Here is a 26,766-nt window from a genome sequence, read left to right on the forward strand (position 1 = left end):
CGATTCTAACTCTATTAACGATGAACCAGGGACAAGTACAACATCCAGATCCCAGTTCTCTGAGGTTATCTGCTTGGCTCCCGAGTCCCAGGAGTTTCAACACTTAAAGATCCCACAGGAATGCAGGGAAGTCCCATCTTGGGCTCGAGCGGACAGCAGCAACAAAACCTACTCTTTAAAGTGGAAAAGATTCTGTATTTGGTGTAAATCAGCTAAGGTGCACCCTCTCTGGTCATCCTCAGAGGAGATTTTTCCATACCTCATACATCAGGCACGTACAGCTTTGGCTCACGCTTCAATCAAAGTACACTTAGCGGCTATCTCTCGTTTTTGGAGATCATCTGAGATCCCATCTAAATGGTCCAGCAAACTGGTAAAACAATTCCTTAAAGGATTGTTCAAGACTTGTCTGCCTGTGAGAGCCCCCCCTCCTATATGGCAACTCAACACGGTCCTTGCACAGCTGACGAAGTACCCATTTGAACCTATACATAGAGCTGATCCAAAGTTCCTGTTCTGAAACACTGCTCTCCTCCTGGCCCTTATTTAAGCAAGAAGTTTTGGTGAACTCCAAGTTTTCACTATCCAGGAACCATTTTTACAGTTTAAACATGATCAGGTCATTCTGTGCACCAACCCCAAGTTTATCCCTCAAGTCCCCTCGGACTTTCATCTTAATGAACTGATTGTCCTAAAATCTTTTTTCCCAAATCCTCAAACGTTAGCTGAACATGCTTTGCATTCCTTGGATATCAAAAGATGCCTACAATTCTGTCTTGATAGAACCAAATCCTTCCCAACATCCTCTCAAGTGAGTGTAGCTTACAGCACACCTAGGAATGGTTTCCCTCTCACGAAGCAAAGCATCTTTAGATGGATGTCTAGTTCAATCCTTTTTTGCCATCAGCAGGTGGGCCAGCCTCTGCCGTCAATGGTCCATGCTCACTCTACTAGAGCCATATCTACATCTATGGCACTGTTTGCCGTTGTGCCCCTATCGGATATCTGTAGGGCAGCAACCTGGAAGATGCCACACACAGTCACTAAGCATTACTGCTTGGACTCTGAGGTCACGAGAGATGCTGCAATAGGACAAGTGGTGCTGAGACCTCTTTTTCAATGAAGGTGAGCCTTTTTTTACTTCCTATCATACCTTTGGTCCACATTTATCCATTCCCAAATAACTAGTATTTGTTTACTGATGTATACACAGGGCATTGTTAACATATTGCTTGTATAATTATTTGTATCTTTATTAAAAGTGCTAATTACGGCTCTTTACTCTAATTCAAGCATGTGAATCTATGAAAGTTCCAATACTGGATTAAAAAAATAAGTTACTTACCTGTAACTGTAGCTCTCCTTAATTGAAATCTTTCATAGATTCACATGCGGCCCACCCGCCTCTCCTGGAAAGGCTCATCTTTATGTCTCTGTTACTTCTATTTAAACGCACTGTGCTTAAGAAAATCTGAGGGACTAGAGCTTCTCTCAGGAAGGTTCTACAGGGTGGTGTCATCTGATTGGTTGTTTTCTAAATCTCAAAGAGACTATTAGTTATGGATTCTTCACCTTAGAATTACCCCCAAGCATCAGACTGGATCGGGAGAATTTTTCTTCAGCAGTACCCCTGCGCTTCGGTAGGTGGCATTGGTAGACTCCATGTTCATGATTGGTGTTGTGGTCGCCGGGATGCTGTTGCGGTATCTACTAAGGCACCGCCCTCGCGCGCTGACATCAGTTCTTTTTTTTTCCGCCCCAGTCAGCGCAGATCCAGAGAGAGCGGTACCTAGAGTCACTTTTTGACTCTCCTTTTGCGACTTTTTGTCGACATCTTTTCGAGCCGTTCGACTCCTGGTGCACTTAGGGATGTCCCGTCCTCGACCCGGCTTCAAGGCTTGCGACTCCCGTCGCAAATTGATGTCAGTTATGGACCCGCAACTCGTGTACATTTGGTGGTTGGAGCACGACCACGACCCAAAGTCTTGCTCCGGCTGCCAGGCCATGAACCCGAAGTCTTTGTGGAAGCAGTCCCAAAAGCTTATTGAGGCCTGGCAGTCTGCTCCGCGCCGCTCGAGGTCCCGGTCAAGAGGGAGGTCGCAGGACCAGTTGCCGAGCCATCACCACTACTCATTGTCGAAGTCTTCATCTACGGGTAAGTCAAAGCACAAATAGAAGGCAAAGAAGCATCGCCGCTCTTCATGTTCTCTCCGTCTGACGGCCGACGCAACACAGGTTGCGGAAGATAGTCATCCGGCTCGGCCCGCGGAGCCTGTTGGGTCGACCCCGAGCCTCCCTTCCTTTCCGGGAGCCGGGGCGACCCCTGGTCAACTTCGTAGTTTTTACGAAGCCCTCCACTTGATTTTTGGGCAGTCCAACTCTGCTGGCGCGCCATCGGGCCCCTGTGGATTCGGCTGGGGGCTCTAGGCCTTCGATGCCGGCGGCTTTGGTGCCGCAGGGCCCCCAGGGATCCAGGCCTGGATCCGTATAGGCACTGGTCAACCTTGTGACACCTCCTCTGACGCCCGTTGTGTGCCCAGCCTTCGTAGACCCCTGCCTCCACCTCGATGTGGCACGGAGCCGGACCAGCGTCGACCGTCGTTGGGACGGGCGCAGACAGGTACTTTTGTGCCACTGTTCTCCCCTGGTGTTCCCAATCTCCCTGAGTGGCTACCAGAGGAGGGTGAGGAGGACTGGGAGGGGTCTGTAGACCCTCTGGCAGGCTAGTTAGAAAAACTGGACTGGAGAGAGGAGTTAGGTGAGGCTAGTGGTCTGGATACCTCCCCAGACTTTGCCATGCTATCTCCCACTACCATGGCTTTGGAGGAGGGTGCATCATACGCAGTGATGTTGAGTAGGGCGGCTGAGGCCCTAAACCTTGAGCTTCCTACGGTGGAGGTCAGGACTAACTTCATGATCGAAGTGCTTCAACCGGTAGGGGCCTCTTCGGGGCCCCTGCTGCTGTTCAATGAGGCCCTCATCGACATCCTTTTGGGCACTTGGTCCAAACCCAACACAGGGGCTCCTGTGGATAGGATGATTGCCCAACGCCACCACCCGGCCCCGGGTGTCCCCATTTCACTCTCCCAACACCCCAACCCTGAGAGCTTGGTGGTCCAAGCCTCAACTTGCAAGGGCTCATTCTCTACTGCTCCACTTGATAGGGAATCCAAGAAGCTGGACCACATTAGGACTGCGGTCGGTGAACACCGCATGTGTCTTGGGCTGTTATTCCCACTCTGTGTGGGACACGGTTGCACAGGTGCTGCCTCAGTGCCCGGAGGAGGCCCGGGGCGTGCTCTCTCATGCAGTTGCCGAAGGGAGAGATGCAGAGAAGTTGGACATACGTTGTGGGCTGGACACCGCCGACTCGCCGGGCAGGGCGATTTTAACGTCAGTAGCCCAGAGACGCTACGCATGGCTGAGGTTCACTGGCTTTTGGACATGCCCTTTGATGGCCGTCGCTTGTTTGGCGACAAAGCAGACAACACGTTCGAGCGCTTAAGGACGGCAGGGCTAAGGCCAGGTCCTTGGGCCTTGCTTCTACCTCTCACCCCGCGCACTCTGCTTTTCGCCCCTTTTGTGGCTACAGAAGGGGTGCCTCACCACATTCCGTCTAGTGCCAAAGGCCTGTGCAAGCCGTCCAGCCTCTGCGCTGCCGAGGATATGGGACCCACCGTCGTGGGTCTGGGAGCCAGCGGGCGCGCCAGTCTACCAGCGCCCCTTCTGCAGCAGCCTCCAAGCCCTCCTAATCCGACCTTTCAGGGCCACCATTCGCCAGTGGGTGGCAGGATCCGCCATCACCTCTTCCACTGGATCAACATCACGTTGGACAGGTGGGTTTTGCAGATAATCCGAAGGGGCTACTCCCTCCCCTTCGAGACTACCCCTCCATCCATGCCACCTCAATTCCATTGCATGTCGGAGGATCACTTGGCCCTTCTCCAACAGGAAGTTGCGGCTCTCTAGGCAAAGGGAGCCATCGAGCAAGTTCCAGCCCCAGAGGTTGGTCGTGGTTATTATTCCCACTACTTTCTGGTGCCCAAGAAGGACAAGAGCCTGCGTCCTATCTTGGATCTCACGAACATCAACCGCTTCCTTGGGAAGGAGAAGTTCAAAATGTTGACACTGGCTCAGGTCCTGTCTGCCCTCGACCCTGGAGACTGGATTGTAGCATTGGACTTGCAGGATGCTTATTTTCACACCCCCGTCCTGCCGGACCATCGGCGTTACCTACGCTTCACAGTAGGCCACGAGCACTTTCATTTTACCTTGCTCCCCTTTGGCCTTACCAGCGCCCCTCTGGTGTTCATGAAGGTGATGGCGGTGGTCGCAGCTCATCTGCGCAGATCAGGGGTTACAGTCTTCCCCTATCTCGATGACTGGCTGTTCAAGGTGGGCTCACCCCAGGCTTTTGTCTCCCCCCTCCAGACTATGGCCGACCTGCATTAGCTGGTTTTCACCATCAATGTGCCGAAGTCACACCTGATTCCCTCTCAGAAGCTCCTTTTCATCGAGCGGTTCTGGACACAGGGCAGTTTCGGGCTTATCCTCCCAAGCAGCGAGTCCGGGATATTCAGGCTATGATTCCGATCTTTCAGCCTCTATCCCGGGTTTCGGTCAGACGGACCCTGAGGCTACTGGGCCTTATGGCCTTATGGCCTCCTGCATCCAGCTGGTGGACTATGCCAGCTGGCATATGCGGGCTCTGCAGTGGGACCAGAAGTTCCAGTGGACACAGCATCAGGGGAATCTTTCCGATTGCATCCAGATCTCGAAGGGCACTGCACACTAATTGCAGTGCTGTTTAACGGACCAGGATTGGGTCAACTACAGGTCCCTCTCCCTTCCCCAACCAGAGTCCACAGTGGTGACAAATGCATCACTTCTAGGGTGGGGAGGCCACATGGGGTAGGTGGAGATCGGAGGCCTCAGGCGGAGTCCGGGATCCACATCAACCTTCTGGAGCTTCGGGCGAGCCGTCTTGCACTGAAGGCATTCCATCCTTCTGTCAAAGGGAGAGTAGTGCATGTGTTCATGGACAACGCCACTCCCATGTGGTACTGCAACAAAGAGGACAGTGTGGGGTCGTGGACCTTATGACAGGAGGCACTTCGTCTCTGGAAGTGGCTGGAACATCAGGGCATGTCCCTGGTGGTTCAACACCTGGCAGGTTCTCTGATCGCCAGGTCGGACGAACTCAGCCGCCGGTGCATCATGGATCACGAATGGCGTCTTCACTTGGAGGTGGTGCAAGGTCTCTTTCAGCAGGGGGAGAGCCTTGGTTAGATCTATTCGCCACGGAAGAGAACATGCAATGTCAGCAGTTCAGTGTGTTGGAATTTCCAAGGCGGCACTCGCTAGGCAACGCTTTACGTCACATGTGGAGTTGCGGTCCTCTGTACGCCTTTCCGCCTATACCATTTCTGCCCAGAGTGCTGAAGAAGATCAAGCGCGACCGGGCCCAAGTCATTCTTTTGGCCCCGGACTGGGCACGAAGAGTCTGGTATCTCGAGGTGCTGCACATGGCCCTCGATCCTCCGATCAGACTGCCTTTTCGTGAGGATCTTCTGTCGCAGCAGCAGGGGACGGTCCTCCACCCGAACCTGTCCAGCCTCCACCTCCTTGCGTGGAGTTTGAGCGGCGACAGTTGACAGCTTTTGATCTTCCTCCTGAAGTCTGTAACGTTATCTTGGCAGCCAGGCGTCCCTCCACCAAAATGTTATACGCCTGTAGATGGAACAAATTTGTGGCATGGTGCGCAGCAAAACTGTGGATCCACTTTCTGCACCCCTTTCAGAGGTTCTCCTCTTCATTCTTTCTTTGTTCCAGCAGGGCTCTGCTCTGGGCACTCTAAAAGGCTATCTTTTGGCCATTTCGGCCTTTCTTCGGCTTCCTGACCAGCCTTTTCTTTTCAAGTCCCCTATTGTAAATCTCTTCCTTGAGGGCATTACTCACTTGTTCCCTCCCATTCCTTTCGTAATGCCCCAGTGGGACTTGAACCTAGTTCTGACCTATCTTATGTGCGCTCCTTTCAAGCCTCTACATAACTGTCCTCTCAGACTTCTGGTACTTAAAACTGCCTTTTTGGTTGCCATCACCCCTGCTGTCAGGGTGAGTGAGCTTCAGGCTCTTTCTTCCAAACCGCCTTTCCTGGCTGTTCATCCGGACAAAGTTGTCCTTCGCACTAGGCCTTCTTTCCTTCCCAAAGTGGTTACCTCTTTCCACATAAGACAGACTATCACTTTGCCTGCCTTATTCCCGCCCCGCATCCTTCAAAAGAGGAAGAGAGGCTTCACCGTCTGCATCCAAAACATGCTCGTTCGTTCTATCTGGATTGCACAAAGCAATGCCGGGTGGATAACCAGCTCTTTGTTGGCTATGTCGGCGCCAAGAAAGCCGGCCCGTGTAGAAACGGACCATCTCTCGATGGGTTGTTCTTTGCATCAAAATCTGCTATTCCTTAGCGAAAAAGGAACCTCCAGTGGGGTTGCACGCCCATTCCACCAGGGCGACGGCAGCCACTACTGCTTTGGCAAGTGGAGTTCCCCTTCATGACATCTGCCAGGCAGCTACGTGGGCTTCTTTGCACACGTTTACTAAACACTACTGCCTGGACAGCCAAGTCCGGGGGGATGGCTTCTTTGGCCGATCAGTTCTCCAGGACTTTCTGGTGTGAACTTAGTTCGGAGACCCACCTCCGGGGTTGGTATTGCTGGGGTATCGATTCTAAGGTGAGGAATACATAACTAATAGTATCTTTCAGATGAACAAGTTACTTACCTTTGGTAAAGATATATCTGCAAGAGACATATATTAGTTATGGATTCCTCACCGCCCCAGCCATCCTCCCCGTTCTGCGAACTGACTTCTAGGGTAATGGACTCCCTTTCATGGCCATAGTTTTGTGCACCAGTGGTCAGTATCTTGCATGGCTCTGCGCTTCTGGCGTCGAATGTCCTGTAAAGAACTGAAGTCGGCACGCAAGGGCAGAGTCTAATTAGATACCGCGACGTCATCTCGGCGACCACGACGCCAACGACGAATGCGGAGTCGACCGACGCCACCTACCAACGCGCAGGGGTACTGCTGAATAAAAATTCTCCAGATCCAGTCTGATGCCTGGGGGTAGTTCTAAGGTGAGGCATCCATAACTAATATATGTCTCTTACAGATAAATTGTTACTGAAAGTGAGTAACTTGTTTGTTTGGTCTTTTTTTAAATAAGGACACGGATATGTTGCTAAATAATGAGGCCTTAGGCCTATAAGTCCTATATCTATTGTGACATTACTTTTTTAATTGTACCGGGGACTCCCATCTCGGCGACGGTGACTGATTCAAGCATGTGAATCTATTAAAGATTCCAATAGTGGAGAACTACAGTTACAGGTAAGTAACTTATTTTTTTCTCTTGACATACACAACAAAACCCTTGCTCACACTGGATTCCCATCAATATGCTGGTCACTCCATATCTTCCAACTAGGAAAGCACTAGGCTATTTGGTGATATGAACTTTACTCTTATGAATAAATAAACTGGCTTATGTGTACATTGGATTACAGAGAGAAAAATAGAGTATGCAGTTCCTCAGAAACAAAGGGAGAGAGAGAGTGTCAGGAAGAGACTGTGTAAGGAGGAAGGGGAATTCCTCTAGTCGGAACTAGGGTCCTCACACACCCAGCAAGCTAGGTGTCATGCTTCATCATATGGACCTGCTCCTCGTCGGGACGGCGCTGCAATCCCCGACGGGCACCCTTAAAGGGGCTCTTTGGCGGAGATCTTTAGTTCCTGGCCGTATGATGTGGTGTGTGTGAGGGGCCTAGTGGTGTAGGTGTGGATGTGTGTGAGTGATTAAAACAAGTTGGATAGTCCACAAACAGGACTTTATTTAGGAAAGGCTATCCACTTGATTAAAAACAGGAAACAGAGTGGCAGCTGACTGACGTTAGGGTTCAGCTAAGCTATGCTCTTCTGTGATGGTCAACATGTTTCATGCCTGGTGGTCTAGTGATCCATGGCAATTCTTCAGGACCTAGTTATCAATTAACTATCCACACACTGTGGGGAGTACAATAGTTACCTGCCACGTGTATTATGGGACAATGGTCTCACCATATGCAAGGGGGGAACCTAAGGAAAGAAAAGTTTTAAATAAGATCACCCCAGCATCGGTCAGTGTTTATATTTAACTGTGATTCAAATAGTAACACAAGGTCTCTCTCCCTAGACAACGTGACACAGAACTGTGACAATTGTGACTTAGTGTAGAGTAACACAATATACAGTTCTAAATATTCATCGTGAAAGTGGGGTTAAAAACAAGCACCAATTAAAAAATCAGAAGACCGGAGAAAAACGTTGCTCTACAGTATAAAATAGAGGACAGGTGTTCACATGTTGAATTTACAGTGAACTCACCTATGTCGGTGTATATCCCTGCTTCTGTCCGTATTCGTTGCGCCCCCCGTAACACCAGACTTCTGGTGTACTGATAAAAAATGAGAGGTAAAGGGAAAAACGAACAATAAGTAATAATAATAGACAGGGCAGCACACCCAGCCTACAGTGTCATCATAGGTGAGGTACTAACGCCCGTGGTATGGCCCCATTATGCGGGGCGGAGTATTGCAGGCCATGGCAACGGCCGGGGGTTGATTCAGTGTCAAGAGAAACCCCACCAAGAACTTAGAGTCAAAATAAGGCGTAGGTTATTGTTATCAACCGCCAACCGGTATTGAGTATGTCATACTGGACATCATCGGAAGCCCCACCACGCAATAGCCAGAGCCCCCACGAGGGATAAGGGGTAAATCCAGCCCACATCGAATGTGTATCCATAAGGGGCGGAAAACACAAGCGTGCTGAGCCGGGTGCATCCTTGTTAATCCTCAGGTGGCGGCCGAGCAATGCGCGCTCATGTAGTCCAATGTAATCGCACCTCTGAGAGTTGTGGCTGAGACCACCAAGTTACACCATATGCCCCCGAGTCCAGTGAGGGACTCACTCTACTGAATACCACCGTACCCGATAGACACGGGTGTAGACTCATGCCGCTTACAGGGTCCCATCGTAACCCGCCGGGAGTACCAAAAAAATTGAAAAGAAGATGTCAGACTTACGTCAATGTTGTTACCGGGACAGGCCGTTTAACCTACCCTTGCGCCACACGAACCGGGAAGGATGACTCTACTCCGGTTCCTCCGTAGATGAGGTGGTGTAAAGGGGGCGGGCCGACTAACCGGAAGTTGACTCAACGTCAGTGCGTGATAGGAATGGGTGATTCTATGTAATACATTGGATTACAGACCAGTGCTGAGGAACTTCTGAACAAAGATTGTTTGCTGTGAAATTTTCATGCTACCTTTGTTGTTAGAGCGGTGAAGAGGCTGAATGAGCAACTGTGCAAGTTAACCAAGTTCACTAGTTCCAAATAAAGTGCATCCCATGTGTTTCTCTGAACTTGGCTACTCAAGATCACATATTAACCTCATCAAGTCCTTCACTCGCTCACATAACCGTGTCAATACTTGCTGTGACTGAGAACACAACAGCCACTTCACCGTATTCTCCAGCTCACATACTCTAACTTCCTGCTTCCGTAGCTCAAATAACAACCCTTCGTCTTATTTATTCAGCTCACAAAACTCCACCCACTGCTTTTCCAGCTCCTTTTTAATGCTCACATACTACCCTCACTGGCAACCAGTTCACCTCACATTATAACCACACCTCTTCTTTTGGCTCACCTAATCATATCACCAATGTCTCTCATACTTGGGTAATAATCTCATCAAACGGCTTTTCATGGAACTTGATATTTAAGTTCTTTCTCAGAAAGGGCATTATATATCATGGCATTTAAGCTTCCTCCTGCACATGTCCTTATGCGTCATGGTTGTAAGAAATTGGGTTATTAATTACAAAGGATGTGAATTCTTCACAAGTAATACATTCATAATTGTCTTATGACTGGCAACCAAGTACCTCACTGTAGCACTTGACCCAATCAGGGTAGTGAAGCAAAGGAGCCCAAAGCCTACTCAGGGTGGGCCGTGTGGTCTAGCAATCCCAATTTGCTGGCACGCAACAACAAAACAATAAATTATTTTCCTGTGAGTGATTTTTCTTTTAACCCCTTGTGTGCCCATGACAAGCTGGACTCGTCATGGGCCGCGGTTGCGCTGTGCCCATGACGAGTCCAGCTCGTCATAAACCCCGCCCGCTAATGTAACGGCCGGCACAGGGCGGGGAAAGGGCGTGGCACACAAGGGGTTAAAAGTGAAAAATGTCACGATCAATACCACACTCCAACATGAATTGATCCCTAATTCTTTCTTCTACCAGCCCTGCAAACTTGCATAAAGAGCCCAATTTTCTGAAGGCTGTTACATAGTTTTCAACCGTCTCTTCTTCTTCTTTTTTATTATGTCTACCAAAATGCTACCTTTCCAAAATGGCACTCACTTTAGGGAGATAATTTTTATCTAATTTAATAATACAAGTCTTATATTCTTTGAGATCCCCCGCCTCAACTTCAGTAATTTCAGGCTAATGGTCAAAACTTTTTGACCTTCCAAGCCCAAACAATGCATTAGTAATGCAGTTTTTCTTTCCAGACTTAGATTTGCACCAGATACTTAAGCATATCTTTCAAAACGTTTTTCCATTTTTGATAGTTTAAAGGAGGTTCCCCTGGACTTGTCAGAAAAAAAGGAGCGGCAGTTATATTCTGCATCTTTTACCCACACTTAGTTATTTTATTTTACAAATATAATAGCTATGGCACCCAACACACTGCACCACCAACTGCCTTCCTTGTTACTTAATGTTCCTATGATATCACCACATTCTAGTTTTAGTCTGAGGGTTGTTATACAGACCTAGCCTCAGATCATAAGGCATGAGCCAGATACTATCTGTACTGTATATACCACACTCATCTCCGGCTTCATCGTTTTACTTCATCTCCTCTGCTGCTTAAGCAGATCAGATAATAACATGGTCACACTCGCATCTCTGGCTGATGTTATAGCTTTAACCTCCTCTTCTGTGGTTTGCATGGAGATGCTGCCGCCTCAGATAACCTTGCCACATGCTTCTCAAGATCATAGAGCTTCATCACCTGCTTCTGTATATCCTAAAATAATTTCACCCATCATTGCTTATCCTTGTATACACTCACCATCTTTTCACCAGCTCAGGTTATGATCTCATCACCCGCTCCACTGTCTAACATAACCTCACCAGCCTTGCCAGCTTCCTTATTAAGGTTACCACGCAGTGTGCTCTCATGCAACATCATGAGCGGCGTTTCTATCCCACCTAATGAGCCCTGTGACAACCAAATCAATTACTTTGTGAGGTAAGATGGCTTGTAACTGTAGATACAGCTCCCACCACCTCCTCCGAACGCCACCTGTCTTCTCCCCGCTCCTGTGCTATGTGGAGGCGAGGGCTGCGGTAGCTACTAGCACGGTACAGATCTGTAGCTTGACCAAGTGCCTAGATTGTCTGTCTCTCCTGTTTGGCAAAGAGCTCCAGCTACACTTTCAGTGCTCCGCCAAAAGTAAAATAGTGAGCTAGAACAGATAATAGCTCACGTCCCTGGAGCTGGCTGCTGTTAGCTAAGACTAACGCTGTACTCTATTTTCTGTAAAAGTTGGAAAATCTGACTGTGGTTCTTGAGTTGCCCTTGTGTTGGATGGGTTCTATGTGGCATCAAGGTATATTGCTGCTAATATGTGTGACTTGTTTCAAAACTTGGGAAGATATATTAAAAAATACAGAAAATGTCTAAATGCATAAACTCGTTGGGAGCCGTGTTGTTATGCCGCAGTGAAAAGTTGGTGTAACAAAGATTGTGGGTTGTATATTCACAGAGCACGATTCTGCCACCTACACAGTGGACCTCAGCTCACGTACTAGGGCTTTGCTGAGTTTTAAAATGTGCTATCAAAGCAGTCGGAACACCTCTCTGTACATGGAGGATACCCGAACTCACTCCGAGCACCTGTACATTCTCTGGAAAGTTAACCATTATCTCGCGGTGACCTCATTGTTCAAGGGGAAGTCTTTTGTTGTTGTAATTGTAGACTTGCATAACGTGTTTTCATTTTTTTAAATTGCGCAGTAAATCTTGGCAAGTATTTATTTTTTCCGTGCCTCTGTGACTTTCTGAGAACACAGTAACCGACTTGCCCTGTTTTCTGGCCTTTACTTGCGGATTTTTCCTGGAATTAAATCTTGTGTTTGGAATGCAGGGCACACGGGTTTCTGACCCGCGGAAGAGTGCAGATTGCGGGCTCGTATGCTATGTTCAGTACGGTCTTGGAGGGGCTGTGTGCTAAGTCTCTCCTCGGCTCTCACAGCTGGAGCCTCGGGGACTGGCAGCCTGTTCATTCTGTTCTAGCCTTGCCTTTAATAACATCGAGTTAATCCAAGAAAGACCGATTATCCTTATTTTGCCATAGCGACATTCTTTCTGAGGTGTTGTTCTTTTGCTGCCGCCATGGTTCAGACCGTCGAGCGGCCCCGCAGCCGGTGCTCACTGCCTCTTTTAATGCTGTTCCACTCCAGGCCGAGCCAGCCGTCGGTGTCTCCACGCAGTGAAACGGCGCCAATTCCGGTCCCCACGCAGCTGCGGAATTACCAGCGTCTGGAGCAGAACCTGACGTCCACCAGCCCGGTGTCGAACCCGCACGGATCTCCCAGGTAAGGGAGCCCCTTGTCTGCCCCTGTAAGGAGCGCGTGGTCATGTATGTGCGGCACACCTTGCCTGACTGGTTTCTAGTGACGTCGGGAGCGTAGCAAGGTTGCTGTGTGCCCTGGTGCAAGCGACACCCCCGTCCATTTATTGATAGTCTAATGTGAGTACGTTTGTTTTCTAAGACCCCCGGGTCCCGGTGCCAGTGCACTGCTGGCAGCTATGCCCCGACTCGATGGGAGAACATTTTTAGCCTCCTCGCTGTGAAATGCTGACATCCAAAGGCACTTTTTATTCACACGCAATGGTTTTTAACTTTTAATATGGCCTATTATAATTTTGATGTTTTGGTTCTTGAAAGTGCAATGGTGTCCAGCAGTGAACCTTCTAGTATGCGTGGTAGTAGCTACTGTGCAATACTGTATAAAAGTCCTTTACTAAAAATAGCTTGGCAAGTGTATTGTTATGGTATGTTGTGAATAATGGTTTAGTATATTTTTGATGGTATCTACTGTGTGATTTTTAATATCACTTACCATTCCACACAGGGCATATGCTGCCTGGTGTGGGATGTGTTATAGGTTGCTGCTGTGATATTTTCTAATAAAATATGCTATGGTATGTTCTGTTATACATGTTATATTGTGTTAGGGGGTGCTATCTACTGTGTTATGACTTGTGGCAGAATGTTATGTAATGTATGTTATAGGACAGTATGTTTGTGATGGTGTTTTGTGATAAGATGTGGTGCGTTGTAGCATGGTGCGTCATAGTATAGTAGCTTATAGTGTGGTACATAACAGAATGCATGTTTTTTATTTCACATGATAGTGTTATGACATAGCAAGGTAGTTTACTTTAGGCATGTTAGGTTATGGTAGATTTCCTGAGATGATCTGAATGCTATTCTCCATACAGCATGGTGTCTTATCATAGATTGGCATGATCTTTTTATAGAATGTGATATTATAATGTGGTGGGTTTTATTCTAGAGAAAGTTTCCATTTGTTATAGATACACAAGCTTGCCATTATTTTCTATCTCAGCGTTTTTCAACCTTTTTTGGGCAAAGGCACACTTGTTTCATGAAAAAAATCACGAGGCACACCACCATTAGAAAATGTTAAAACATTTAACTCTGTGCCTATATTGACTAATATAAAGTAATTCTCTTGAATAGGAATCAAATAAACACAAAGAAAGTATTTTATATTTACTTTATTATGAAATAGTAAGTAAACAGAAATATGAAAAATTATAAAATACTTATTGATCAGTGCGCAACCTGGGCCTGTTTGGCTGAACACAAAGCTGATATTCTGGCTGGAATCGAAGAAAGACACACACGTAGCTCTTCGTCAACAGCTCTCAGTCTCTCTCTGTATTTAGTTTGTATAGCAATCATGCTTGAAAAGCTCATCTCACACAGATATGTAGTGGAAAATGGGAGCAATGTCAAAATAGCTTTGTTTGCCAGAAGGGGGAACTCCTTGGCAGTATCCAACCAAAAACTGTCCAAAGGTAGATCAGCAAATCTTAGCTTGAAACCACGATTTTGTCTCAGTTCAGTTAGTTCCTCCTGCTCCTGTAAAGTCATGTCCGTTCCACCAACTGATGCTGAGCTATAAGGGTCCCTAACCCAGTCAAGGCATTCAGTGGAGACTGAAGAGAAATAAAATGACAACTTCTCCTCGAGAGTTTTTAAATGTTTAACTATTATCTCACACAGTGCAGCAGTGTGAACACCTTGCCATTTCTTGGTGAGTGTGAACATTTCAAGATTGCCACTTTCCACGTGTTGATGCCAGAGTTGCACCTTTGAACGGAATCCATTTATTTTATCTGTACTTGTAAGCAGGTTTTCATTTCGGCCTTGCATTCGTGTGTTCAGTTCATTCAGATGATGAAATATATCTGCCAGGTATGCCAGCCTTGCACACCACTCATCACTTGCGAGCAGCTTTGCGTAATCTGACCTCTCATTTGTCAGAAACACTTTAAGTTCCTCCCGCAGCTCATACACACGAACCAAGACCTTGCCACGCGACAACCACCGGACCTCCGTATGAAACAGCAAGGTTTTATGCTTTGCTCCCATCTCCTCACACAAAGCTGCAAATATGCGACTTTTCAGGGGTCGTGACTTTACAAAGTTTACCATGCGCACAACATCATCCAACACATGAACTAGGTCTGCTGGTAAAGTCTTGGCTACGAGGGCCTCACGGTGTAAAAAACAATGCGTAACAATCACATCTGGATTTCTTTCCTTCACTCTGCTTACAAAGCCTTTGGTGCGCCCGACCATGGCTGCAGCTCCATCGGTGCAGACACTTGTGCAGTTTTCCCACTTAAGTCCTCCTTGTTCAAGGTATTCTGATGTGACCCGAAAAATTTCTTCTCCTGTTGTTTTTTCTGGCAATGCCTTGCAAAAAAAGAAGTTTTCTCTAATTCCATCACCATCAACAAAACGCACATTGGCCAAGAGTTGAGCATGTCCACTGATATCAGTAGACTCGTCAAGTTGCAATGCAAATTTCTCACTGATACGGATCTTTTCCAAAACCACACTTTCGATGTCTGCAGACATGTCATTAATACGTCTGGAAATTGTGTTGTCTGAGAGAGGGACTTTGGCTATTTCCTTAGCTGCTTCAGATCCGAGCATCTCCTCTACAATAGCTTTGCAGGCGGGAAGTATTAATGTCTCTGCCACAGTGTGCGACTTTTTTGACTTGGCTATAAGTTCAGCAACTTGATAGCTAGCTTTAAGAGCTCTTTCATTTACCTTTGTGGTTTTTCTCATGAAAGTTGCCTGTTTCTCCGTGTTTTCACGCAGGCGAACAAAATAGTCCGCATTCTTGTTTTGAAGCGAAGGGTGTTTCGTTTGGAGATGGCGTTTAAGTTTGCTTGGGACCATAGCACTGTTAGCTAGCTTTTCACCACACACCACGCACAGTGGAGTTGGTTTGTTTGCATCTCCGGTGAAAGTAAATCCAAATGAAATATAGCTTTCGCTATATTGCCTTGTGCCAGAGAATTTGCTTGAGCTAACCATCTTTGCTTTCTTTTGATCCCCACTCATACTTGGGCTCTCATCTGGCTCCAAATTTTGTTTAGAGTCCAGTTCTTTCCTTTTCAAAAACGTGTCCATCACTGCAGTATCTCACTGTCACTCAGTACTAGGCATACACAAGGACGCTGCACCTGCAAGTTACCTATAAAAGAAATTTAAGATTTGTATCTATAAGGAGCAAATTGTGACTGGATGGTTTCTCAGAGAGCCCTTGATGCCAATTTTGAGGTTAGCAAGTGCTTTAAGTTTAACAAACGTTACGTCTGCCCAATTCATTAGTACTCATTGTGTATTAATTAAAGACTGATAATGAACCACAGTACTAGTATAACGCTTGCTCGTCTACATCTACGACATTACATATCTCCCCTCCAGTGCTTCCATACGAAACCTGGTCACCAACACAATAATTGTCTCCTACTACAGCTTCTCCAAAACATCCAACCCGTCACACGACCGGGAAACCTTGTTACCTATCCTCGGTCATCTGGCAGCTCGGTATAGCTTTTCAAATTATCTTTTAGTAGGCATGAGGAGGAGGAGGACTGACAGAAGGACTCACTTACTGGGCTGCTGCTGCACAGGGCTGGACTCACTCGTCTCTCTTCCGAGACCCGACCGTGACCGACTGGTTCCAGATGACCTCCTCACCTCACGCTGCACCTGCGGCCTGGTCTGGATCCGGATGCGGTCTCTCTGCAGTGCCGACTCCCGCCGAGTCCTGGTCTCCGTCCGTCTCCTCCTGCTCCGGTCCTCCTGGTGACTCGAGTCGCGACGTCTTCTTCTCTCCGCTGCTGCGCACACTGTGCTCGGGCGGGAAGGAAGTCGGAAGATGATGTCCTACTCTGTGATAGGTCCAGGCTGGAGTCTGGACCAATCACAGCCCGGACATCAGAAAAGTGGAGGGTGTCCCCCTGAGGAGCGCCAATCAAAAACCCCACCCCCCCCATACCCAGGACTCAGTCCGGCGCCCGCCGCGGCCTAGTGGGCGAAAATTTGACATTTTTTTTTTTAGATCTTTCGAATTTTTCAATTTTTCCCACGGCACACCAGGCAACATCTCGCGGCTCACTAGTGTGCCGCGGAACAGTGGTTGAAAAACACTGTTCTATCTAGTGTTTGGATACAAAAATGTGTAGTGCTGCTTTTTCCTTGTATTTTTTTTTTTTTTTACTTTGTTTCGTTTTCATCGGTCCTGCTACAGAATGTTTCAGTTGATAGAGAAACATTTGTTGGGTAACCTCGAGCTTGGTACATGCCTGTGTGGCCTTCTAGAAAGTTTCTCAGCTGCTCCTTTTGTAGCAGGTAGTGCTCGTCTTCGCACAGGTCATCATCTCCACTAGAGATGGTAAAGCAGAATGTGTGGGAGCCTACCCGCCAAGATGATGATCACAATTTGATGTGTTTGAAATCAGGTGCCACACCTTATTTTACAATTGAAATGGATTGCATGTCATCTCACCCCATTCATGAGTATTCATTAGCTTCAGATCAAGCAAAGGGTCTGCACACTGGGCCAGGTGCATAACGTTTTGCATGATCAGGCGCCCTAAACATTACCCAGTTGATGGTGGTATACCATTCGCCTTGGAAAAACACTACTTACACCCCGAGGCATCATCAAAACACTTTCTGAGCAGATCCCTGCATGGTCATGGTTCTTCTCCATGGGATTCCTATAGAATACCACCTGAGAAAGCGCCTCGTGCAAATGCTCTAACGGATCAACATAATCACCCACTCCTTTGTAACCTCTCTTTACACACTCTGAAGCAGCCAGCTGCAGCTTGAGCGCTATATAAAGCAATCAAGTTAAAAAAAGAATGCTACATGTAAAGAAGCAAATGAAAGTGGTTTGAGCCTGCAGATAAAATCATTGGGCTTCCTTGCCGTACTGTCAAGCCAGGCTTCCATTTTGTGTCCCTGGTGAAGACTGCTGAGCCAGTGACCAAGAAGACTAGCTCAAGCCGAATGCCACAGAAGTGTCTTTAATTGTAGGTTGTTAAGAAAAGGAGGTCATGTTCTTGGTAACAGCACAAGATGGTGCCTGCAATAAAGATCACCTTTCCCTAGGAACCCAAGAGTCCTACAAGGCAATGGAGCTGTCCCTGCAGATCACTACGTAACCATGAAAGCATACTTTGATGGCATTATTCTCCACAGTATCACCATCTTAGACACCTTTGGAGTGGAAGCATGATGCCAACTGCATTGTCTACCTGAGACAATGTGGGCTTTGCACGTCACCTGCTTTAAATTTGGCTAAGCTATCAGCCTGTGTTGAATGCCAGCTGTCCACAGAGAACTTTACTTGATACAGGAACTTACAGGTTTTCATAATCAGACACTGAAACTGATTGTGATTTCAGTAAACATTCTGGACCTCCAATCCCTTTGTATCCAGAATGTTTTTTAAGGACCGTGCTGTTCAACAGAGAAGGTATGTCCTCTGGGGGATACTAGGGATCTGATGTACAAAGTTGAGTATGTATGGCGACATAACATGAAAAGAGGACACAGGAGTGGATGAGGGTTATGTGACGGAACAACGAAAGCCTAATTACCGAAGGCTTTTACAACGAAAGCATCACGGCGACGCTGTCATTATCACGCCAGTTTCTAGGTGGAATACTGTTATTACACTGGCACATACATAAGTGTTGTGTATACATTTACAACAAACACCATGCTTACGCGTGCATTTACGCCGATTACCATTACAACGACAAATTGTATGAAACTGCTATAATTGTTGAAAAGCAATGTGCATTTTTAAAAAAACTTTTCACTAACCAATTCCGCATGTGAGAAGTTTCCGAATGCAATAAGCACCATGTTCGCTTTGGGGAAATGTAAAAAATGTCACGCAGCTGTGTCCTACCTTACTGTTTATCACTGCTCTCCAATGCTCCACCAAGATCTGCTAGAGATGTCTCCAGTTTCAAACTCCCAAACTCAGAGCAAGAATAATACATTATAACGAACATTACGTTGCATGAATGTACCTTTTACTCTACATTTCCTCACAGATTGCTGTGAGTAACGATGAGCAGCTGCCTACGTTGAAGCTGGGGAACTAGGTTCGAGCCTCGGCGTGGGCTCAACATCCTGTGATTCTGGGCAATTAAATGTAAATGGTGCTCACTTAAAGCGGTCCAATGTAATTGAGTGGAGTTCACGCTATATAGAACTGTAGAAAAAAATATATATACCTTGCTACAACCCATGTAAATGTGCCACAGATTTACAGGCGAGGATGTATTCTTGCCCGTTCTGGTACCGATCCAGCATTGTAAACTGGAAAATGTGTAGTGACATGCGTTGCTAAACGTTTCCTAGAAGTGCAACTGGCGGTGTAGTAATGACGCTCCGTGGTTGCGTGTTCGTTGTAAAGGCTGTTTGTGCTAAAGACTTCGGTAAAACCGAGGTTCCCGTGTATGAGATGATAGCGTCATCGAATCGTAGGACGTGGAAGACAGCTATCTTGCAAAGCCATCACTGAAGACTATCTGGCAGATTTAATCTGTTATTCAAAGAACGCCAAGATGGAGGAAATGGTATCAGAAAACTCTTGTAATAATAATACTAAATGCTTCACCATAACTCCACCACAGCATTCCCCATCTTTAACAGAAATATCTTCCAGTATTCCAAAGTAAATTCTCCCACCCAAATAACATTTACTGTAACACTTCTTCGCTCTCCCCTCATTGCTCTTATCTTCCTTGTCCCTCTTTTACCGTTATTGTCACCCTAGACTACTTTTGTCTAGATCCCCACCTCTCACTCTCAGCCCTTCCCTCCTTCCCTCCACTGCTCTGGCTTTCAGCTCCTCCCTCACGGAACTCACCCCTGAGGCCTGCCGAGGCTTTGAGAACTGTCTGCAGCTCATACACTCTGTACCACCAGGCGCCGCAGACCAGACTAGCACCGCTTTAGGGAAGCTCGTAGCTTGTCCATTGCTTTCTTCGGGCCTTTATTTCTACTCGTAAGTTGTGCGGCATTGTATTTGATGGGTTCTAGCAGTGGTTGAAGTGGGGGAAAAAAAGTAGGGGAACTGTGGGCGTAGAATCAGAGGGCGGGAATAACCCAAGGATTGGCTCAGTGTGTGGAGCCAGAGGTGTGTCCAGAATGCACAAATATCCCAATTTTTAGTATTTGTTTGGCATTTCACTGCCCAGTTTAATCAACCAATGGATACACATGATTATATAAGGTTATAATGAGTTATTGACCGTAAAACACATTCACAAAGTGGGATATGCTTCTAATCACAGAATGTCCCAAATACGATAAAATGTGGAAGCACAAGCCATTTGTCGCCGAGCCATGGAGTTTGTCATCAGCACTTCTCCCTTTTTCCACAACAGCAGTTCAAACATGAATGGCTAAAAATCCTAGTTTGCAAATGTTTTCTATATAACTCTGGCTCTGCCATATTTGCCTCCTAATGCAAGATCTGCTGCATGATCTGATCATTTAAACTAATAAATTGTTTATAGCTCAAATGTATCAAAAGTTAACAAAAAATGTGACTTGTTTTGCTGCGGAGTGGATGGCTTATTGCAAAGGTTGACTGATCATCTTTCTCACTGTTGCATTTGTATGTTACACTGGTGCTAATAAGGCAAAATCTTACCAAAGACTGTTAGCATGTGTACACGTCAAAATAATAAAATGTCAGAAAATATACTGCATTACGCTGCAGCCTTTTTTTAAATGCATAATTTAGTCAACACTGGCATAATTGTGTCCTCCTTTGCTGCATATTTAATTCCAGTGGCCCCACAGCAAGCAGCACATGTTTAAAGTGCTTGTGAATGAAGCAGAGAGACTGTGAAGTTTGTTAACTTAGTTTGGTGTGCGTGCCAAATTCTGCATTGCCAATCCCTGGTGAGTTGCAGCTACTACTGCTGAAACAAGGCCAATGGGGCTAACTATGGGTGAGGCAGACTGGCCTCAAGGGCACTGGCGGTGCCCTGTGCATTAATGTTTGTTATTACCCTCTAATGGCCACCTCTGTCATGGATTCCCTCACTACCACCCTTTAACAGTGCCCCTCAAGTCTCCATAACCACACTCTCTCTCAGATGCATTTAATTTGATTTACAGCGCCACTCATACCAGTGTAGGGTGTCAGAGCACTTTACATCACACACATTACTCAGAGACAATCAATATGTGTGTAAATCACTGTATAGAAAATGTTACATAAGACTAAGGACTACAAAGTGTAGGAGTCACACGACAACCATACTACTAGGCGGTATAGTTTAATAGTGATTGGTCTGGAGAAACATAAACTCAGAATTTTAAAACTTAATACCATGGTTGGGGGTTCTCTTTAATAATCAGAATTGATTTCTGTCCAAAAGAACACTTTTTGCAACATTAGGATAATCAAAGACTGGGGGGGGGGGGGGGGGAACATAACGCTCTAATTTATACCTTGCAGGTTGTATGCAGCTCTTAGATGAAAGTTAATAGCTCACTGTTGTATGTTAGGATTTTAACTTCTAAACTGCAAGTAACAAAAGGAGCTCTCTAACAAAAGCAGTAGCCCACTGATCTATTTACATTATGTGCACTTTGTGATCTGTGTAGGAATGTGGAATCTGACTACATGGTTGCCCCACTTTTTTCCTGGTGTTTTGCTGGTTTTTGACTTAGTCTGCCTGGGATCCTGCTATTCAGGACCCCAGCCTATCTGCTTTCTCCCTTAAATTGATTACAAGTACTATAGGTACACTCCAGATTGGATTCTGGGGTACCCTTATAAGTCCCTAGTATATGGTATACTATGTACCAAGGGCATAGGTACCCCCATAGGCCTACCAGGGGCTGCGATAATCACATCCAGTTAAGTCTTTTCAAAATTTAGAGCTAGATAGCAAAATAATTCATTCAGGATAGCTCAAAATATTCAATATAACATTCTAACATGAAGCGATGCAACATCCAATACTTAATTCATCATATATTTATTTACAAAAAACCCATAGATTCTATAATATTCGACACATGGTTGCTCCAGAAGGAACATGCATAGAACAGAAGTGATAAGAAGTGAGTGTGTAGAAAAGGTAGATTTGAAGGACAATAGAACAATTATTAAAATCCTTTACAAAGTACACGGTTATGATTCACCGTTTGAGATGTCCTGGTCACGTTCAGAGATATTACCAATGAGTTTAAGTATTTCATGCACAGAATTTAATTCAATTTGTAGCACGTTTGAGGGAATGCGTGTACCAGGCTTGACATCAAGAGAGATGTCGACGTTTCGACCCGTCTAGGGGTACAGAGGTATTTTGAGACCTTCACCGTGCGGGTCTTCTTCAGGACATCTAGGTCCATCTAGGTCCGTGCTTCCCGTGGCGTCTTAACCGACTCGGTTAAGACGCCACGGGAAGCACGGACCTAGATGGACGCAGCGCGCCCTTCGGCTGGAAACGAGATACACAAATGAATTCCGTTCCCATCCTTTTAAATAGGAGGCCCGAAACACTGCAGAATTGACTGATACCACGACTGCAGCGCGACAGCCTGTGTAAATATACCTGACAGGACTGCATACATGGTAATTGATTGACCGTGATACGTTATCTATGGTAAATCATCACCTGGATACACATTAGATACAGAGTCAAGTCGAGGTCCACGCCAGGTTGCTCTTATCCCCCCTGTTGTCCTAAAGAAGACCCGCACGGTCAAGGTCTCAAAATACCTCTGTACCCCTAGACGGGTCGAAACGTCGACATCTCTCTTGTTGTCAAGCCTGGTACACGCATTCCCTCAAACGTGCTACAAATTGAATTAAATTCTGTGCATGAAATACTTAAACTCATTGGTGATATCTCTGAACGTGACCAGGATATCTCAAACGGTGAATCATAACCGTGTACTTTGTAAAGGATTTTAATAATTGTTCTATTGTCCTTCAAATCTACCTTTTCTACACACTCACTTCTTATCACTTCTGTTCTATGCACGTTCCTTCTGGAGCAACCATGTGTCGAATATTATAGAATCTATGGGTTTTTTGTAAATAAATATATGATGAATTAAGTATTGGATGTTGCATCGCTTCATGTTAGAATGTTATATTGAATATTTTGAGCTATCCTGAATGAATTCTTTTGCTATCTAGCTCTAAATTTTGAAAAGACTTAACTGGATGTGATTATTGTATTTTGGTAATAATTGAGTTAGGACCATTGTCTTTTGTATTGATTCTACGCCCAGGTCCCTGACTTTAAGGGTAACCCCATTCTTGTGATGGCTACCAGGGGCTGCAGCATGTATTGTGTCACCCCTGGGAAGCCTTCCAAAATGACACCACAGGTCTGCTACTGCAGCCTGGGTAAGGTGGTGCATGCACCCCTTACTGAGATATAGGTTCACTATATCTCTCCATATCACTGCACATACAAACCTATCAGTCACCCCTATGTCAGGCATTACCAATCCTGAAGGCAGGGTGCTGGGTTTTATGTGAGAGGGTGCCCATGCATGAGCAGAGCCCCTCTGCAGCCTTCGGAAACTTTGTTCTGGGGTTGTTTGTGATGCTGCCAAACCATACACTCTTAAGTGCATTATAACCAAACGGTAAATGCTAACTTTGGAATGGCTGCACGGAAACATGTGGTATTTGGTGTCAAACACTTTGGAATCATACCCCCACACCAGTAACGTGTGTGAGAGTATGATCCCACCCTTCTAGAGGGAGAGACATGACAGCACCGGTATACCCGGCACCAGCTAACAGAGCCCTGGCATCACAAAATGGATGCTGCCAGCCACAGACACGAGTCTGCCCTCCTGTTGCTGAACGAAACTCCGGCAGGGGAGGCCTGGACAATAGGTTTCCTGTCACAGGGAGGTGTCACCACCTCCCAGAAAGACTTTAGTGTATTGGGGCTGGGTGGGTGCACTCCAAGAGTGCTTTGAAGTTCAGCACTGGGGGCACATTTGGTGTCCCTGTACATAGTCCAGCCCCTGCAATGGCGCGAAACTGGACAAAGGAAATGGGTGTAGCCACCCCTCTTTCCTGACCCTCCCATAGGTGGGTCACTAGAGTTTGTCCCACCCCTTCCTTGGGTATAAGAAAGGAACCCCTGGCTCCAGGACTTTAGATTACACCTGGACGAAACTCTGATACTGAATCCTGGAACTTCAACGATCTACATTGAACTGGATAAGTAAAGAATCTCCCTTGGAGTAAAGGAGTTACTCCCCTGCAAGGCAGGCACCAAAGACAGATCTGAACGGTTTGCAGCTCCGAAGCTCCCGCCAGACTCCGAAGAATTTTGTAACATAGGAGGTGGGTTTCCGTGGTCTTAGAGGTCGAACAGTGCCCACAGCAAGTCTGAGGCCAGTATCCCTCGTGGCGACTGTGCAAACCGAACCCCTGGACACCACGTCACTTTGCAGAAGCATCAGCTTTCCAGCAACTCCTTCAGCTAAGCTTTGGATTACTTATAGCCCTTACCCCGAGCAGCATTTGCACTGAAGATTGCCCGCCTACACTCCATGAGTGTTCCGTGAGCTGGCCCTTTGTGTTTTCTCTCGAGGTCCCTTCGCGATCCCTAGTCCGTCGACTGGTGGGTCCCTGTGAAGGCAACTTTACCTCTAATTAGGCTTACCTGATTGCTACCAGCAGCCCATTGGCACACACACAGCCGCACCCGAGCACTTCACAGGTCTTTTAAAGACCATTTGCATGTTAATGAGGCCTTGCTGAAATTTGGCTCTAGTAGCGCCTCTGGCTACCAGTCTGTCTTACTTTACTTAGTTATTTTTCCTATTTTAACCTTTTATTCCAGATGCTGAACATTTCCAGCAAAAATTATTTTCTTTTTTGGATCCATTTCACAGGGAAGGAAATAAAAGAAAGGAGAGAAAAGAGAGTGAAAACCCCGTCTTGAAATCTCGGTTTTCTGTAAGAGAAGAACTGCTAGACAGAAAGAGAGGGAAGAGGGAAAGAGTTGGGGGGAGGGGGAAGGCAGCTGAAGCTACAGAGCAGAAGCGGACACTGTATTTTGCTTCTCTGGGTAAGAAGAAAAAGACAGAGTCCTGTTACTTCTCTGCCGCCCGTCCTCGAACGCAGGGGCGTAGGAGACACTAAAATTCTGGGGGGGACAGGGACAACCTTGTGCACTTTCCAGTGACCCTATACAAATCACCGCCCGTTACACAAATACAATTGCATACTTTCGAAGTGAAATATTGAGAAAAGCAGGCATGTAGTCACAGTTTGCATGTATGCTTTATTGTTATTTACATTCATATAGTAATGAGACCAAATGTTTAAAAAAAACATATATATGAATCTTGCATCTTAATGCACAAAGCAAACAAAGGTCGCTGACTTAGGGTGGGGGCGTCGTGTTTGCAAGTGCATTATGGTTTGAAAAGTACCTGCTGCTGCATTCCTGGTCTCCAGCAATTTTCAGGCAACAATAAAAATGTGAAGATAACTTTGGTGATTAATGTTCTTTTTTTGAGAGAGATCGAAGGCTTGTCTAGTGAAAGTTTTAATTCAAAAGGTCAGTGAGTTACTGCTTTTGTCTGAGATATTCTTTTGGTATTTGAAGTTTATAAGTTAAAATCCTAACATTGAACAGTGAGCTATTAACCGTCATCAAAGAGCTGCATAAAAACTTCAATGTATAGATTAGAACGTTATGATTTTTCCCCAGTCTTTCCTTAGCCTAATGTTGGAAAATGGGTTAATTAGGATAGAAATCAATTCTGATTATTGAAGAGAAGCCCCCAACCATGGTGTTTTGTTTTACATTCTGAGTTTGTGTTTCTCTAGTGTTGCAAAGCCGCCCTGGGCACTCCCCAACTTTTTGCTGACTGGTACTGGTGGTACGTGACTGACTGACCCTGGCCTCTGTCTAAACAGCCAGTGCTATTCTGAAAGAGGCACTTAAAAATACAGTGAAAACACCTACATACACTAGGGTGCACTATGGGTTAGGGTACCCCTATGATTGGCATGACCTCTCCTATAAGGCCCTAGTACATAATAGGGCAGGGGGATTAGAACTACTTTTAAGTCCCTAGAATATAATAAGGCATGGCAGTTTAGAGGCCAGCAGCCCTTTCTGCGCTTGCATGTGTGCACTGCTGAAGCCTGAGGTCAGTTTAAAAGTAGCCCTGTGTTATAGGGCTGCTTTTAAAATGCAAATTGTGCCCAAACTCGACTTTTGGGTTTGGGGAACTTACAAATTGATCAACTACAATGTTGGGGCAAAGTTAAGTGGAAAAATATTTTCCACTTAACTATGGCTGTATCATATTTGCCACATAATACATCATCTGCTGCATAATCTAACGATTTCCTCCAAAACAATTTTGTAGCTCAAACGGATCTCAAATTACTAAAAGAAATGTGACTTGTGTTGCTGTGAAGTTTAGGGCCCTTTGCAATGGTTAGTAAAGAAAACAATTCCTAAGAAAACAAATGGTCCTAGACACTCCTAATGACACTCAAGTTAATACCTGTAGGAGAGTGTAGTATGCAATCAATTCATACAACCGAAAATGTATAATGTAAGGGCACATTCAACAGGGAAATCTCATAGATAAGAGGCCAACCAAAGTCAATTAAATTGCAAACATCAATTTATTTCCCGCTGAATCATATTCATAAAATGCAAACTTAGGGGCTGACTATGATGGCAGGCGGACTTCAGTACCACCGCCATCGAATCGGGGAATGGGACCGCTGGTCTTCAAGGTGGAGGCCCCACGATAGGCATTACAATGCGACTGCCACTACGGTGTTCGCAGTGCCTATCTTTTACATTGCAACAGGTGCTACTGGCTGCATCATCCTCCGCAAAGTAAAAAAAAAGGAACATGTTAAATATATCGGTGCCTGCCACATGGTGCAGTGATATGTTGTGGGGCATCATAGATGGCCCCCAGGACCCATGTCTGGGGGCCAGGGGTAAAGGGGCCTGCTACGGGC

The 26,766-nt window shown here is 46.2% G+C and overlaps 1 protein-coding gene across 1 annotated transcript in view; it reads left to right on the forward strand.

Annotated features, from left to right (window-relative positions):
- The window catches only part of ULK2 (unc-51 like autophagy activating kinase 2), a 604,281-nt gene that overhangs the window by 394,251 nt on the left and 183,264 nt on the right, over positions 1-26,766 (forward strand). Inside the window, exon 15 of the mRNA XM_085649334.1 lies at positions 12,583-12,717. Within this exon, the coding sequence (XP_085505460.1) occupies positions 12,583-12,717 (135 nt within the window). The remainder of the gene's footprint in view (positions 1-12,582; positions 12,718-26,766) is intronic.

Source organism: Triturus cristatus, chromosome 3_2, assembly GCF_964204655.1.
Source record: "Triturus cristatus chromosome 3_2, aTriCri1.1, whole genome shotgun sequence".
In the NCBI taxonomy this organism is placed as follows: domain Eukaryota; kingdom Metazoa; phylum Chordata; class Amphibia; order Caudata; family Salamandridae; genus Triturus; species Triturus cristatus.